The sequence below is a fragment of the Passer montanus genome, unplaced genomic scaffold (assembly GCF_014805655.1).
Source record: "Passer montanus isolate IOZ18808 unplaced genomic scaffold, ASM1480565v1 scaffold15, whole genome shotgun sequence".
NCBI classification, from domain to species: Eukaryota; Metazoa; Chordata; class Aves; order Passeriformes; family Passeridae; genus Passer; species Passer montanus.
In genome coordinates this window covers 7,772,353-7,788,623 of record NW_024362051.1, presented here as the reverse complement: position 1 = coordinate 7,788,623, position 16,271 = coordinate 7,772,353, and the positions used below count along the sequence as shown (strand labels likewise).

Here is a 16,271-nt window from a genome sequence, read left to right as displayed (position 1 = left end):
ATTAACAGAAGTGTAAGAAACAGATTTTTTTCAATGATAGTTTATGTCTGAGATGAAAGACGATGCTTTGTTTCATCCCTTATTTCCTCATATCTTTCAAACCAAAAATCTTTACTCTATGGCATTAATCCAGCCAAGAACAGATAGAAACACTATATTTAGGGTGACTAAGATGCTTAGTTGAGAACATGGATTTCCATCTGGCATTCAACTAAAAGCTGTATCAACTATTGCCAGATATTTTAAAAAAGGTATGATTTTTGTATAAACTGAAGTGTGGAAACATGGATTTGTGTGACAGAATCAAGATTTTTACACTGCCACATGCAAGGAATGTGAGATATCATCAGAAGGTCTCAAAATATTTCTTGTCTCCAAGATTTTTTTCCTCCAGGGGTAAATCCTTTTTCATTTACATAAATCATCTCACTGTACCAAAAGCCTTAGCAGTACCAACACCAGTTTCTCCAAGGCAAAAAGTTAGCTGGAACAACTTTAAAATGCCCACTGTTACTTATCAAGGTTAACAACAGTCTGCTTAATATTATACCAACACACACACACACACTTTGTAATTCCTTTCCTTAAATTATTTTCTCCAAAATAAGAATTCATATTTAGTGCCCAGGAAGGTTACACTGAGACATGTGCATCTGGGACTCAGTCCCTGTCAGCAAAATGTTTAATAGTGGTATAATTTCCAGTGAGCTATAAAAAAAAACAAAGAGCATAAAAAAGCCTGTCATGGAAACACATTTGTGGGTTTCTGTATTATGTGACCAAGTACTTTGCAAGGAAAGGACAGTGTGAACATTAATGAAAGAAAAAACACTGCACATTTTATTCTGCAAGGCAAATGCATACAGTTCTTAAGGGATTGATGCTCCTCTAATGCTCATTAAGAAATCTTTTGAAAGCTTTTAAACACAAATGGATAGTTCTTTGCATTTTAAAAGTGAATTAGCACCTCTTCCCCACCCCCAATGCAAACAGGTGACTGTGATCATAGAAAGCCCTGCAGCTGAAAGGATTTCCAATCAACATCCCTGATCCAGGCTCTCCACTCCAGCACCTCCCTTGGCGGGAATCAGTCTGCAGTGAGATTACCAGGCATGAAAGAAAGAGCCATCACTTAATGCACGTCCTATGCAGAGCAGCAGATGTCCAAGAGGATTCCAAGCCTAATGCTGATGTATAATGCTGATTCCTGAAGCAGCATTTAAACTGGGTTTCTGCATCTGTAACCTTCAGTAAAGAATGCTATTCACATGGGAAGGCACGTGGTACTGGAAGCAAGGCATAGATTCAGTGAACTGGATGGAAAGATTCTTCACAATTGGAAGAACTGTTTGTTTATTCCTTCTTCCATAAATTTCTCTACTGAAGAGTAATTTTTAAATCCCACATGGCAATTTCTGCAGTTGCTTAAAGAACCTCTGTATCTACAGAAAATTACAGCCTAAGTTTGAAATGTCACATTTTTTAATTCTTAAAATATTTGCTTGAATTTCCTTGTAAACACTTTTTGTAGCAAACTCAGGATTTACTCTACAAACCAAGAGACTGGTTGACCAGTTGACACACATGCTTATGAATTCCGACCATTATCTTATTTTTCAGAAAAGATTCAAGAGTCCAACAGCATCTCAAAGCTTGCACAGATTGTGGAGGTTTTGGCATTTGTTTTTAGTCTTAAGAACAAAGCAAAATTTACAACTGCTTTTAAACAGCAAGCTTTTGCTTCATAGACAATACCTTGTTGTTACACTACCTACACTAAGAGCCTATCATTACAGATCAACCCAAACTTCACCCTCTTCTCTTTGAAAAATCAAATCTTAAATTCCTGCTCTCACTCACTTCATCATCTCAAAACACAAAGAGTTCACATCCATATCCTCACTTTGAAGACTTTCCTACACATGGGGATTTCCCACTTGCCCCACCTTAGCCCTCCCACAGCTCCCTGTGTTATCCCAGCCCAAGCTCTTCCCTCCACACACCCCAGCTGGCAGCTGCTATCCCTGTGCTCTGCTGCCTCTCTTCAGGGTAGGTAACTCCACCCCAGACTTGTCCAAGCCCACACTACTTGCAGTGAGTTCTTAACTCAGGACCATGCCTCCGTTCCTTACCACTTATTTCCAACTCTGCCCAGTGTGATTTCTTTCCATTGGCTGCTTCCTCTGAGGACATAATTGTGTACATCCTCCGTGGATCAGGTGGATCGTACTTTTCCTTGGGCATTCCTGTTGAAACCAAAAGGCAAGTGATTAACTGAGATATTATATACTGAAATCTTTAGAAGGTAATTCCCATTTTAGTTAAATTTCATGCTAGGCTTTTGTACCAAATACTTCTCAAAGCTACAGATAATGTGCCAATTTACAAATGTTGCGGAATAGGAAACACTGCTATAAAACAGAAAAACAGAGATTTCTAACACTCCTAGAACAGCAGACAACAGCCTAGCAACCCCCAAAATTTACCAGAATCTGCAAAGCAGTTTAGAAATTGTGTCCCACCACCTTCCATGGCTATGTCCCTCAAAACACAAAACCAACACATCCCACTGCAGGCTCTTGTTTCTTCAACAATGAAACTTCAAAGAGCGATCACCATGACCACTGAGATCTCATACCCCTAGAAAACATATTTGCTAATAACTCTGATTACCCATCAGTTCCAAGTTCACTGCAATTCTCAGCTTTTCACACAAATCGGCATTAAGAAAAGAATTAAGGTTTCAAAAAGATCCTCAATTCTTTAAATCTGCAAAGTGATAGTTTTAATCCAACCTTCACCCTACTCTCTGCAATCTGAAAATACCATACCCAAAGTAAATAGTTCTATCACTTTCTTCAGACAGGTATTTAATACCAAAATTTAACTTCATTCTTCTCATTCTTTTTCACATAATTCCTGTTAACTTTATAAGAATAATTTCTCTAGGTTCTCTTTACCATCCTCAATCATGCACCATGACAGAGAAGCAAACATTCCTCTCCAACAAACAACAAGCTATAAATCTCTTTATATGAAATAGACAAATTAAACAATGCTGGCTCAAATAACACTTAAAAACACATTAGAAGAAATATTATGCAATTATTCATAAAAATACATTACAGCAATATTATAATACTACCCAAATGCACTCAATAAGCAAGCAGCTATACTGGTCAAACTTCTAAGGACATCTTCCTACCGAGTCTTTTAAGGTTTTCTCATATTTTCATTTCCTGTGATGAACTGAAAAATGTTGTCATTATATTAAAAAAAATCAAAGAATAACTCCTAGTAAATAAGACTACCAACCAGACTTACAATCTGTCTACTGATTTTACTGAAAAATGTTTACTCTGCATGTTAAACAACACAACAAAAATCCACCAAAAAACTTTCTAATAATTATGGATCTCAATTAAAATAAAGCTTTTAGGCATCTCATGCTTACTTTAATATAACAGCTCTTTTACTAAGTCACACTCCTCCTTCCCTTTCCCACTCCCACTACTGGTCAAAACCAGATTTCTGCAGTGAAAAGAAATTCCCCTTTAAGAAGTGAATTGTGGGTAAAAGGATCAGATTATAAATAGCAGCTGGGTGAGGCTCCTTCCAGAGTGAAGGCATTTGAGTACCCAGGGTGTGGGAATTGCCAAGTGTAACACTTTCTTCATCAAACTTCACTAATTAAATGAGAAGAGAGTGGATTACAATCTCCAGAAAGGTAAAAGCTTAACTTCTTCCTGCAGTAAATATGCAACTGGTGCAAAAATATATATCAGAGTAATGTACAGAGCATCTCTTCTGAAATTTCTACGTGTAATTATATATAATTCACAAAGACCAAGTAGGAATGCTCCAGCTTGTCAGGAAACATTTACCTTCGTCAGACATTTACTGCTTTCTCTTCCTGCTGCTCCCTGAATTAATAAATATGTTCCAATTTTTCGAGAAGCAGGTAGAGCAAAGACAGAAATCTCATTCAGTACAGAAACACCAACGCTCCCCAGAGCACACTCAATCACATGCACTAATTAACAGCTTTGCTGGTACCAGCAGTGTATCACTGCTCACTGCTAGAAGAGGATGACATACTTTTCCAGTGGGTTTTGTTAATGGACACTAAAACAATTAGAGATTTAAGAATTTGGGGGTTTAACACTGGATCCTGGTGATGCTGCACTCCCAGTCACTCCATCTCAATACAATGACCCTCCTCAATAAAGTTCCTGCTCTTGATGGTTTTCCCTCTCTCACTGCTGCATTTCTCAGAGGATGAGGCCCTGCTGTTTAGGATTACCAGGTGCCAAAAAAGCAGCAAATGCTTGAGAGCCCCCTGGTTGAAGGAGCTACTACTGCCCAGGAGCATCACTGCCACCAGCACATCCAGGATACTGTCACACCAGGCATGAGCACATCTTCATCTATCACCCAGAACTCAAAATTTCTCAGGAACTGACAGGAAGGCTAAATTTGGGTAGTATCTCACAGTAAGCACAGGATAAAATACAAGCACAACACCTTCAATTGCATTTCAAAACTTCACAGCATGGTGTAGTTCAAGAAAAACAGTCTCTTTTACTGTCTCCTTTCTCCACCTCCCCAAATCCAAATTTAGCACCCGCTAAGCTGCTACAGTAAAACATAAAAGCTGAGGTAAATATCAGATTAAGTGATAGAGTTTTGTCAGACTAAAGTAATTTTTAGTAAGACCCATAAAATAGTGTTGAACATCATTACAACCATTGATAACTGCAGCTCTTAACAATCATCATGGTAATTTTCAAAACTGCTTATACCACCTGTAATTTTCACTTACACCAATACAGATGGTGAAACACCATTAATGTTAGGTTCTTACTGCACACAGTAAATCAGTTTGTAAAGGAGAAAATCTTTATAAAAAAAGATATGACACGGATTCCTGGAAAATGCTCCAGACTACATAAATTTAATGAAAAGGACATATCAGTATGTTTGAATGCAAATGGAATTGTTTACTATCTTGTACCAGGTTATTAAAATTGTCATTTTAAAAGCTGTAAAAACAGAAGAGCTTGAGAGCTGTACTGAGTGTGGCTGCCCACTCCCACCGTGGGTCACACAGAATTAACACAGAATTCACACAGAATTAACACCCCTTACCCCAAGACACTGAGCCAAGCAAGGCCCATGAGGTAACAGTGCACAGGTCTGACACAGGAATCACTGCCCTAAGCCCTTGTTTGCACAGAGGGAGCTGAGACTGGCATTGGGACAGGGCGAGGGGCAGCAGGGACCCACAGCCCCTTCAGGGAAGGGCGACAGGGACCAGGAAGAGAAGGAAAAACCTGAAGATGGTTATGTCAAAGGCATTGGGACAGGGCGAGGGGCAGCAGGGACCCACAGCCCCTTCAGGGAAGAGAAGGAAAAACCTGAAGATTGTTATGTCAAGGGAGGGCAACCTGCTGGAAGACTGGCTACTGCAGCAGGTGGGTGATGGAGCCCTGGCTCAGGCTTCCCTCAGAACAGACCACTGCAGACAAAGCCAAATGTCCCCAGGTGGAGCTGCACCTGCCCCCTTTGCTGCCTGTCCCTCCAGATGACAGCCACGACTGCAGCCAGGCCAGGCTGGGCACTGGGGCTGTCCTGGACAATGACAGTGCCATCACCAGCACCACGGGCTCCTGGGGTGCCCTCCCAGCCATGCCAGCAGGAGCTGGTGGCCTAGAAAAGACTTCCTGGAGGCCAAGCTGGTTTAGATACTCTGCTTGCTGTAGAACAAAGGGAGTTCAGCTCATTGCCTGACAAGACGTTTGGAACAGTAAGTGTCCTTGGCTATGGACGTGTGCAAAGTGGAAGCTGGACTATGAGGTAGTTAATGCTCCAGGTGACTGGGGAAACTAGCAATAAATAATGTCTTCAAAATGGACAAATGAGTCTGCTCTGAGTGACAGTGCAGGAAAGATGATGCCTGCTTTTTCTGTTCTACCCTTCTGCCATTTTTATGAAATTGGAAGATAGAGAGGAGGAAGATTTAAACAAAATAAGTAGGTGAGCAGATACTTTGAGATTAAGGTTTTGGGGTTTTTTAAAGCACTCCAATACTACAGCAATTCTTCATTTCCTGAAATGCTTTCTACAATACCATGATAAATTACCTCGATTTCAAAACTAAATGTACTGGATAACTCCTGTAGGCCAAGTTATCCAGTACAATCTTTTATACACGGGCTCCTGGGGTGCCCTCCCAGCCATGCCAGCAGGAGCTGGTGGCCTAGAAAGGACTTCCTGGAGGCCAAGCTGGTTTAGATACTCTGCTTGCTGTAGAACAAAGGGAGTTCAGCTCATTGCCTGACAAGACGTTTGGAACAATAAGTGTCCTTGGCTATGGACGTGTGCAAAGTGGAAGCTGGACTATGAGGTAGTTAATACTCCAGGTGACTGGGGAAACTAGCAATAAATAATGTCTTCAAAATGGACAAGTGAGTCTGCTCTGAGTGACAGAGCAGGAAAGATGATGACTTTTTTTTCTGTTCTACCCTTCTGCCATTTTTATGAAATTGGAAGATAGAGAGGAGGAAGATTTAAACAAAATAAGTAGGTGAGCAGATACTTTGAGATTAAGGTTTTGGTGTTTTTTTAAGCACTCCAATACTACAGCAATTCTTCATTTCCTGAAATGCTTTCTACAATACCATGATAAATTACCTCGATTTCAAAACTAAATGTACTGGATAACTCCTGTAGGCCAAGTTATCCAGTACAATCTTTTATACTATTACTATGGATGTAGATGTCAAGTTTGCCCCTCTAACATATCTTTAAATTAGGAAAATTTGAATTCTGAAACTCTGTAGAAAATTGTGAACAAGAAACAGCAACACAGTGTTCAGACATAATTTCAACTAATCTAATCAACTATTCTGAAATAACTATTTCCATACTTACTATGAACTATCTATAAAACCCATTTACAAATCTGGGAGTACCTTTAGAATTCAATTCAATCAAAATGCTGAAGCATTACAACTCTGCTTTTGAAACTTCCTAACACATGTCAGCGACTTCCCCTCCTTCCCCTTTACTTGCTTTTACTTGTCAGTGACACACTAATGCAGATCTGGAGATAACCAGGGGGGGATAAACAAAGTAGCACCACACCTGATCAAGTGCAAAATTATTCAAACTTTTTGCTACTTTAATTAAAAACAGAGATTAAATGATGCAAATCTAGACCTAATAAAGTAAGAAGTAACAAGACAATTGGACAATATTTTCCATTTCTTGATTCAGTGCAGTCTTACTTGCCAAATAAATTACTTCTCAACTGCTGAAAAGTAGCAGGATAGAAAGCAATCTATTAAGTTGCTCAAAGATTTCATAAGAAAACAATAGCATATATGAGAGACTTTTTTTCCCCTTTCTCTCTCCAAACCCTCAGCTGGAAGCTCAACCCAGACCATTCTTTTGTAACCTTGTGCCTTTAACCCTGAAGCTCTTTTCCATGCAATCCAAAGTTTCACTTAAAAACGGGTTCCAATGACCTTCCCCACAAATATAAATGTCTCTTAAATTGACTGGTCTGTTTTGAATTCAAAGTTAATTTAGGATCTTCCACACCCTCTACCACTTGCACTGTGGTTTTACAATGCATGAAGCAGAACTAAGCTGGTCCTGGTGGAGTTCCTCCTCCCCAGGACCCTGTATTTCCACTCTTGCATCAGCACCGACTTTTGTCTGATAACAAAGGAGCTGGTGAAGAGAATTAAACTGGCTAAGGGGGAAGAGGAAAAAAATATATATTTGAGGGAGACTAGACTCCTGTGTTTATTCCTGTATAGCAGGAATGTGTGTGTGGATTTGCAGCTGTTGAAATCAGGACACCACCATAATGGCACTTCTGGCCACACTGACACAAAATCTCTTCTTCCATAGCAGGAAGCAAACCCTCAGCCAGTTAAACAGTAACACTGAACAAAGTCTGAAATCCTAACTGAAGGCAAAGTACATTGCATTTTAGATAACTTAAGGCTGTAGCAGGTCTAGCAATGTATAGGCTAATCAGATGTGTTCAGCTGCATTGAAAGGGTTAATTTCTACTGTTGAGCGTTATTAGAATTAACAGGAATTTCTGCTTTCAACTGCAAACAGTGACCCTCTTCAAAGGGAACAGAAGTACCTCTAAAAGATAACTACTGTACTTTGGAAGAAAATCTTTCATAGTGCTGTATTTCAGTTTTACTACAAAACTGCAGATTTGCCCTTTCCTACTCAAAGACTCACTACCCCTTGTTTAAAAAGTGCTTTTCCAATGTGAATCAAGCTTGCTGCTTTCCCTGTCCTGTCACTGGTGGTGCCTCACTCAGCGAGTCACGAATTTCCATGGGAACTTAATTACATTTCAGCTTGAAGCACAGGCAAATAAGCAACAACACTGTCCCTGGCCAGGATGACAAGGTGCAACATCTGGCACGTCCTCCCAGAAAAGCCACAGCAGCTTGAACAGGGTTTGTGATAAAGGTCAGTCCCTGCAGAATTTACACACTCGACTTGATGAGCTGAGTCAATGACTGAATTTATCTCAGCCTGTTCCATGCCTGGGCAACAAACTCGACAGTGATGTCAATACTGAAAACTGATGGAAAAATATTCATGGGCAAGATACCATGATGAGGAAAGGAAAAATACCCAATGCATCCCAGCTAAACCCCAAGTGCCCTATGAAGTACGTTTAATGTATTTCAGCTAAATTCTTATTTTAAATTATTTGACATCACCCCACCCACCTAAAACATAAAACTAAAGAATTGGATGTTTTTTCTGTGCCTGATACTGTTCCTACAAAGCCTTCTAAATTTCATGTTATCTTATTTGTATAAATGTCTTAATCAAAACACACTAAATTGAAACTTTTTTAAAAAAAATACATCTTAATACATGCCTGTGGCTTTGTATTTCCCAACTACTAGCAAGTACACACCACAATATGGAAGAATGCTTGCATTCTGCTAAGAATCACAACTTGCTACATAATGCATACTTTGTTGCAATATAGTATACAACATATATTTATGTTACACATAGTTAATACATGTATTTTATACAAAATGTATTTTTCTACAATGTATTGTAACATACAATATATCTGCAAAATATATTTTGCTACAATACACAAGCAGAGAAACCAAAGTTCAGAAAAATAGGTGTGAGACATCACTCAAGAGAAAAAAAATCCAAAATAATTAAATCTGCCTCAGAATTGAGAAATCCATACTACAGTACATTAGAACTAAAATCACAAATATTCTGAAGCTGAATAAACAGAAATTGGAGGACTTGCATATCTGTTGAAATAAAACCTTACATTTAACTTTGTAGGCAAGAACCAGATCCCTCTACTGAAATATATACAAAGAAAACACCAGTGTTGCAAGAAACCACATATTTATTTTTCCCTACTAGTATGCTACTTCAAGGCAAATATCAAGTCTGTTGTGTAAACACCTATTATTTGTGGACTAGTACAAACACTCTTGGCATTTTATTTGAAAAAAGTTGTTCAAGTAATTTTTTTTTTTTTTACAGTAAGTATTTAGTATTGAAAAAATAAGGCTAGGAAAAATATGACTGGGAAATCAGCTAAAGGCCAACACCTGAATTTTTCAGAACACATGGTGTAAGTTAAAAGTTTCTTTTTGCCTGGTGTGGGGAGGGAAGGCCTGTACCAGCTGTGGGCACAGGCAGAACTGCAGCAGCACAAGGACAACTCCTGAAACACTCCCCCCTCCCAAGAGACTCAACTATAACATGTGGGAAGGTGTCAAGATCCCTTTAACCCAATTTATAGCTTAATGTTAGAATAATCTAAATTAAAATTATTTTAAAAAAGCTGTTGAGTCAACATCAAGTCAATTGATTCATTCCAAGTACTTTTTCACTCCCTAAGATCACATTTTAGTGGCTGTTAGCATATTAAGATTTAATGGCTTCATCAGGGATGTAATGCTTCTCCATCCTATTTTGAGGACTTCTAAAACTGTAATTTTACACGACTGCCAGTAGAAACCCACAAGTTACTCTTCCTCTTTTTCAGACTTAAGATAATGCTGTGGGATGTGAACATGCATGTGAACATGTAATAATAAATACAAGATACTGATTAAGTCAATATCCATGAATTCATATAAGTGTATCTGGAATATTACTAATCAGATGAGTTATTTGAATTTGCATATGTAAGTTCTACTAAAGAAAACTCAGAAGCTGACAAATGGTTTAATATTCTTTTAAAAATCTATAAAGCTGTTAAAGTTCAGCAAACCCCTTAATCTAGCCAAAGCTGACTAAAATGAAACATAACCCTCCTGGTTCAGATAAACTGGGCCATAAATGTCAAAGGATTTACTTGCTGTCTTCAAATCAGGAAGACTCCATTAGACTAGAGAGCACTGACTAGAACAGGCTTTAAATTTTGTGAAGTTCAAAACTCAGTCATTTCATATTTTTAAGAAGAGCATATTAAATTTTGACCTGCAGGTATTTCAAATTTAATTAAGGTTTCTTTGTCCTTCATAACGACTTGTTTATGGAAATGCAAACTGGCTGGTTCCAGCTGGCAGTGGCAGGCATAGGGAGGACGTCATTTTCCCAACTTCTACTTTTTCTACCCAACAATTTCCTATTACAATTTCCCACAGATAAGCAATGTGCAGCCCCATGTTTTAATGGTGTACGTGTAATCCCCTAAACCTTGCACAGTGTGAAAAACTTGTTTACCATCATTTCACTAATACAAGGAAGCAATTGTCACTCCCATGTTCAGCTGCTACAAAAACTAGTTTAGGTTCAGAAGAGAAGTCTAAAATGGTCAGAGGAAAAAAGGCACAATTGAGGACTTCTGACTCCTCCATCTTCTAGACAGACCTCCAAGACAGACCTGTTCTATCAGACTCATGATAAAAAACCCTCAAATTCCCAACCCTTACCCTGCACAACATATAATTAGAAATATGATGTCCAAATGTTCTCAGTGTTGCAAACATGGTCCAGATGATTAGAATGGTTCTTAATGATCAGAAATTGTATCTAATTATGACTGTAGTAAAGGGCTGCTGTATACAAAACAAACACTAACACAAAACCAAATTGCAAAGCAAAGCCTGACCTTAACTGGTACCCCTGGAACCACATTGGCTAGTTAATGAGTACAACACAGCACTCAGCTTTTTGCACATTCTGTTAGTGTATTCTGAAAAGCCAATATATTAAAGAGATGTCAGGTTCACTAATTACTTTAAGAATTTAAATAAATTGCATTGCATTACAGAACTGTGTTCTGTACAAGTCAGATGGAACCTAAAAGACCAGCTTTAAAAAGGAAGAGCTGTGTTGTAAAACATTTAGCTTCAGGTTTTATAAATGTAGGCAGAAAGACCAAGGCTTAAAAGCTTCACCTACAAATGTCTCTAAAAAGCTGAGAACAGCCTTACACTCCAAAACATTAATACAATAGCAACTCCCACTCCACTGGTTGTATCCAATCATATCTGACACTTCAGTTATGATTCTTAACAATACATGGAACACTGATTCTTGTTTAGGGGGGCCCATGCAAAATTTCTCCTCTTGGTTCAACTCAGTAAGCTATTCTAAATACTGGCACATGCACCAACATGTTCCTTACCACATTTTCCTTTATGTGTCTGCAGAATGCTTACCACTGCTGTGGTAAACATTTCTGTTGTTCCATGGGGGAAAACCAGAAGTCACCACACAAAACACTGTTTCTTAGTCTTACAACAGAGCTAAAGAGAGAACTCAGCTACTTTAAATGAAGTTTGGACATGGGCTCATTTTCAGCATTCCTGCTACAGAACTGAACTAGAGCTTGACAAGAGATGTCAGTATCTAAATCCAAAAATCTCTGCCTTCCTAGAACACAATTTCAAGATACCTAAATGCTTGTTAGTGTTTCTAAACTAAAGGTCAGGATGTTACAGAAGTCATTGCACAGTTGATGCTCTACCCATTTAGCCACATCCTGACAGCAAGAAAATTATTCACAGATTGGTTTTACTTCAAATTTAACCAACAAGCCTAAAAATGTTTTTCCACAACCACACTCTTGTGCAAAAAGCCAACTCAAGACTTCTTTCCTGTCCCCATGTTCCACTGTATCACCTCTCTCAGTTGTGTTGATGCAGCTGTTTGTGAAACAATACCAAAAACCAAGAATGATATTCAGCTAAGAAAGTGGGGCTTTGAGGTTGTGGGGGTTGGGGTTTTTTTAATAATGAAGTATCACTGCTCAGCCACATCACTGGCTGGTTTTGAGCATAACTCTGGCAATGCTTGTACTGACATGGATGATGAGCAACCAAAGTAGCAGCTTTCCAAATTCTACCACTAGAGAGAAGTCCTGACCTACTAAATCAGAAGAAACCATGAGGTGATCAAGTCCACTGCTCCCTATACAGAAAGCACCTATGCCATGATTGGCCATTGCAAATCTCCAGAGGTGGATCTTTCATGCTCCTCATCAAAACAGAATTCCTTACTAGTTTTAATAATTCTTCATTGTTATTAGTTGTTCCTAAAAGCTCCCACTGCTGAAAGCACTCTGCAGATGAATTGTGATCAATGCTGCACTGAAATTCCTCTTTATCCACAGGACCTTTGCTTTGTCAAACAAAGCTCCTCTGTTGGGTGAACAACTGTTAAAACTTCTTTAAAATAGTATTTAAAAGTATTAATGGTCAGAGTGTGGCATAAAATTCCCCAACACTTTTTCTATTCAGCCATTACGATGCCATTTCCTTGCTCTGACAGGTGATACACATCAAATGGCGCACGGCCAACCCCGGTGGTGTTTCAGTTTAGTTTCAAGCCTTCTGTCTTTGTAGGTGTTGGCTAAACGTGGCCTTTGTTGCAAAAATCACATGAAAGATCTGTCTCTGAAGCAAGTTTTTTTCTGATCCCTGACTTTGCAAACTGATTTATGCAGAGAGATACTTTTGCGGAGAGGCAATTAAGTCAGATCGATGTGCAGGATCCACATCTCACCCATCAATACACTCCAAAATAGCTCAAGCAATAAAGCTGCATATTATTTGTAACATGCAGGATATGACATTATTGTATATTCCTGGTGTCCTAACCATGGCAAGATGCTGCACCTTCATGACACAATCCATCACCCAAACTGCTTCAGCATGTTCTGGAAAACCCCAGTCTTCCAACTGAAACTGCTGCCTTGCTAAAGAAAGGGAGAAGCTCAAAAGATGCTTTGGAGATACTGGTATTGTAAAATGGAACAAAAACTTTAGGAAGGTCTTCAGGTAGGGAGCCCCTTCACTTGCAGAATAAAGGCTGCATACCAGGAACATGAACTAAGATGCACAAGAGAGCCATCCAAATATCCAGGCTGTGATCACAATGTCGAGTTGGCAGCCTCCATAGAACAACTAACAGCATTCCCAGTCTAAAAAAACCTGAAGTCAAATCAATCTCTTCCTGCAGATCTCCATTGTAGCATAAATTGGAATCCTAACAGCAAGTATTTTAGTTCTAAAATAAACTGTATATATTTACTGCTCCTAGTCTCTCCTTGATTTATACACTAGGAAAAAGGCCTCCAAGGCATTAACGAAAGGATTCATGTTGCAGTCTTACAAAAGGAAAAACTGAGTTGTTGCCAATCTTTTTTTTTAAACAAGCACCATCTTGGAAGTGCAATTAGCAGCTAAAAGTACATGTTAAGCATTTAAACAGCTTTTTCTTTGGGACCTGCCTAAGCATTTGTAAACGCTCAAAGATGTCAGCTGCAGAAATTGCTCCATGTAGAAACTGAGAGTGCAGGTCCCCAAGCTGATGCCAAAACTCCCTTGTTGAGTGGACTTGTACAGCCCAAATTCAATGTAAGAACATAAATTATGTCACTTAACACAATGCTAATAATCTTGCAGGCTATTGTACAATAATCACACTTCCAAGTGTGAAGCACCAACACTTTAGAAGAAACAAAACAGATGAAACCCTGCAGTGACTCAGCTTGAGCAATTTATGCATAAAGCTTTCAAAGTTACACCATGGAGAAGGCTAAATTTAGACTGGAATCAGTAATGTCAGTGTTTTGACATGGGAAGCAGTGTAAAACCTCAATATATGGATTGAAAACCCCAGATACTTTGTATGCAACTGGGCATGGCTCAACCTCTGCCTCATGCAACTGGAACTAAAATCTGGTGGTTGGGTCTGTGGGGAATATTCTTGTGATATTTTAAGGTGACTGGCAGATTTTAAAGCCCAACGTACACAACTGTAATCTTTCAATACTACACATACTTCCTGAAAATAGAGGTAAGTGTCAATTCTTGTACATCCCTTCAATTGTGAAGACTGAAAGGCATCCTCATTCCTAAAGATTTCCGTGTAGCATCTTTGCCCACTGTGGCCCCATTTGAGACTGGGATATAAAGCTCAGACTGCACATACAAAAGTGTACAGCCAAAAGGACGTGACAAAAACAGATAATAATAATTTAAAATTCACCGGTCTGTTAGCAAACAGAACCAGGGTCTCAGCAACAGGGACTGCACAAGTGGATGGAAGAATTCTGGTTCACCACATGGACTCCTGGCACAGTGGTGAGCCAAACAGCATGGCACAGTGTGCTATGTGCACTGATATTTAAGTTTTTTGGCAACAGATTAACAGAACCATTTTTTAATACAGCCACATTTTCAAATATGGATTCTTTTGTTCATATGTTGGAAAAGAATTTTTAGTTTGCTCAGTCTTGGAACCATTTTGAAGACAGTGGTTTCCATCACAAACACTGCACTTGGTTAAAAGAATGTCTTCCTAATATCTAGCATAGCCTTGAAAAGGTACCATGCTCATTTAATATGTGACCCTTCATAACATGTTTTCAGGTCTTCATGTATAAAATGTCAAATGTATTTACCTGCCCCTGCAGTATTACAGTTTCATCTATCTTTCTATTTTAATTCTTCCTCTAAAATTCAAGCACAGTAAACAGCCTGAACATGAAACTGTATTCAGAGTTCAACTTCAGAATGCAAACAGAAAAGAGATGCTTGGCAGGATCCTTTTTAAACAGGGGCTGATCCAAGCGATTCAGGTGAAAAGTGAACAAAGAGTTAATCCAAATGCGAAGGGCTCCATTTCAGTAATAGCATGAATAAACCCCCACAGAAGGCTTCATTGCTAGCAGCAAACTCCACAGAGTCCAGATGAACCAGCAGGAAGAACAGAGGGCGGATAATCCTGTAAAATTACCCCAGTGGAAATGTTGATAAATTCCCAATTATGAGACCTGCTCTAGAATGGAAAGAAATGCGAGATACAATACAATTACCAGTCAACACTTGCACATCTTTGTATTTAAGCCAGACAAATACCACAGGTATTTCTTAATCCCTTGGATTTTGAATTAGTTACCCACTGTGCCGAAATCTAGATTATGAAAATAAGCCCCAGAAATCAAATGAAAAAACAGACAATCTGCAACTCCAGTTACAAAGAAAATACCCATCCGTGAAGTCCTATTTTCAGTGATACAATCTTCTATGCGTTTGTGGAAATACAGATGGCTGTATTGAAAAACAAACAAACAAAACAAAACAAAAAAAAACCAGAACAAAAAAAGCCAACAAAACCTTTAGCATACCGAATTTGTTTTGAATATGGTTCTTACGTTACACAAAGCAAAGCAGTACAGAATCAGGTTGGAGAAGACCTCTAAGATCATCGAGTCCAACCTAGGACTACAACCTAGTGGGTTTCATATGAATTTTTAATGTTTGTGGAAACATTTCTGATAAAATACGTGTTCACCATAGATACCAAGACACAGACAGGTGCACTAGATATCTCCTTTTCTAAAGCCTTGTCTGATCCCAGGCTTATCGCTCTCCATAAAATTCTGGAGGAGGAAAGGCTGTCCTGTGAGCCCCAAGACGGCCTGGGGGGTGCGGGAGCTGCCCACCGCCCGCTCCCCCGCACGATGCGGCTCGGCAGGCAGCCCAGGCGCTCATCTCCGTGCCCCAGCCGAGGCAGTGCCCCCGTTCGGGCCCCGCCCGGATTCGGAACGACGGCCGGGCTGCCGCGATCGCGATCCCGGCCGCAGCGCCGCCGCCCCCCGCCCCAATTCCCTCTGTTTATCCCTGCATGCGCCTGTCCCGCGGCCCCGCGCGCCCGCCCCCCGCGCCTCCCCATTGGCCACCGCCGCTGCCACTCACGGCCCCCGCGGCCCCGCATTGGCC

At 39.6% G+C, this 16,271-nt stretch overlaps 1 protein-coding gene across 2 annotated transcripts in view; it reads right to left on the bottom strand.

Annotated features, from left to right (window-relative positions):
- Positions 1 to 16,271, bottom strand: part of CNOT6 (CCR4-NOT transcription complex subunit 6) — a 33,591-nt gene that overhangs the window by 16,334 nt on the left and 986 nt on the right. For both annotated transcript variants that reach the window (XM_039701252.1, XM_039701251.1), the window contains exon 2: positions 2,133 to 2,246. In XM_039701252.1, the coding sequence (XP_039557186.1) occupies positions 2,133 to 2,244 (112 nt within the window). In that variant the 5' untranslated portion in view covers positions 2,245 to 2,246. The remainder of the gene's footprint in view (positions 1 to 2,132; positions 2,247 to 16,271) is intronic.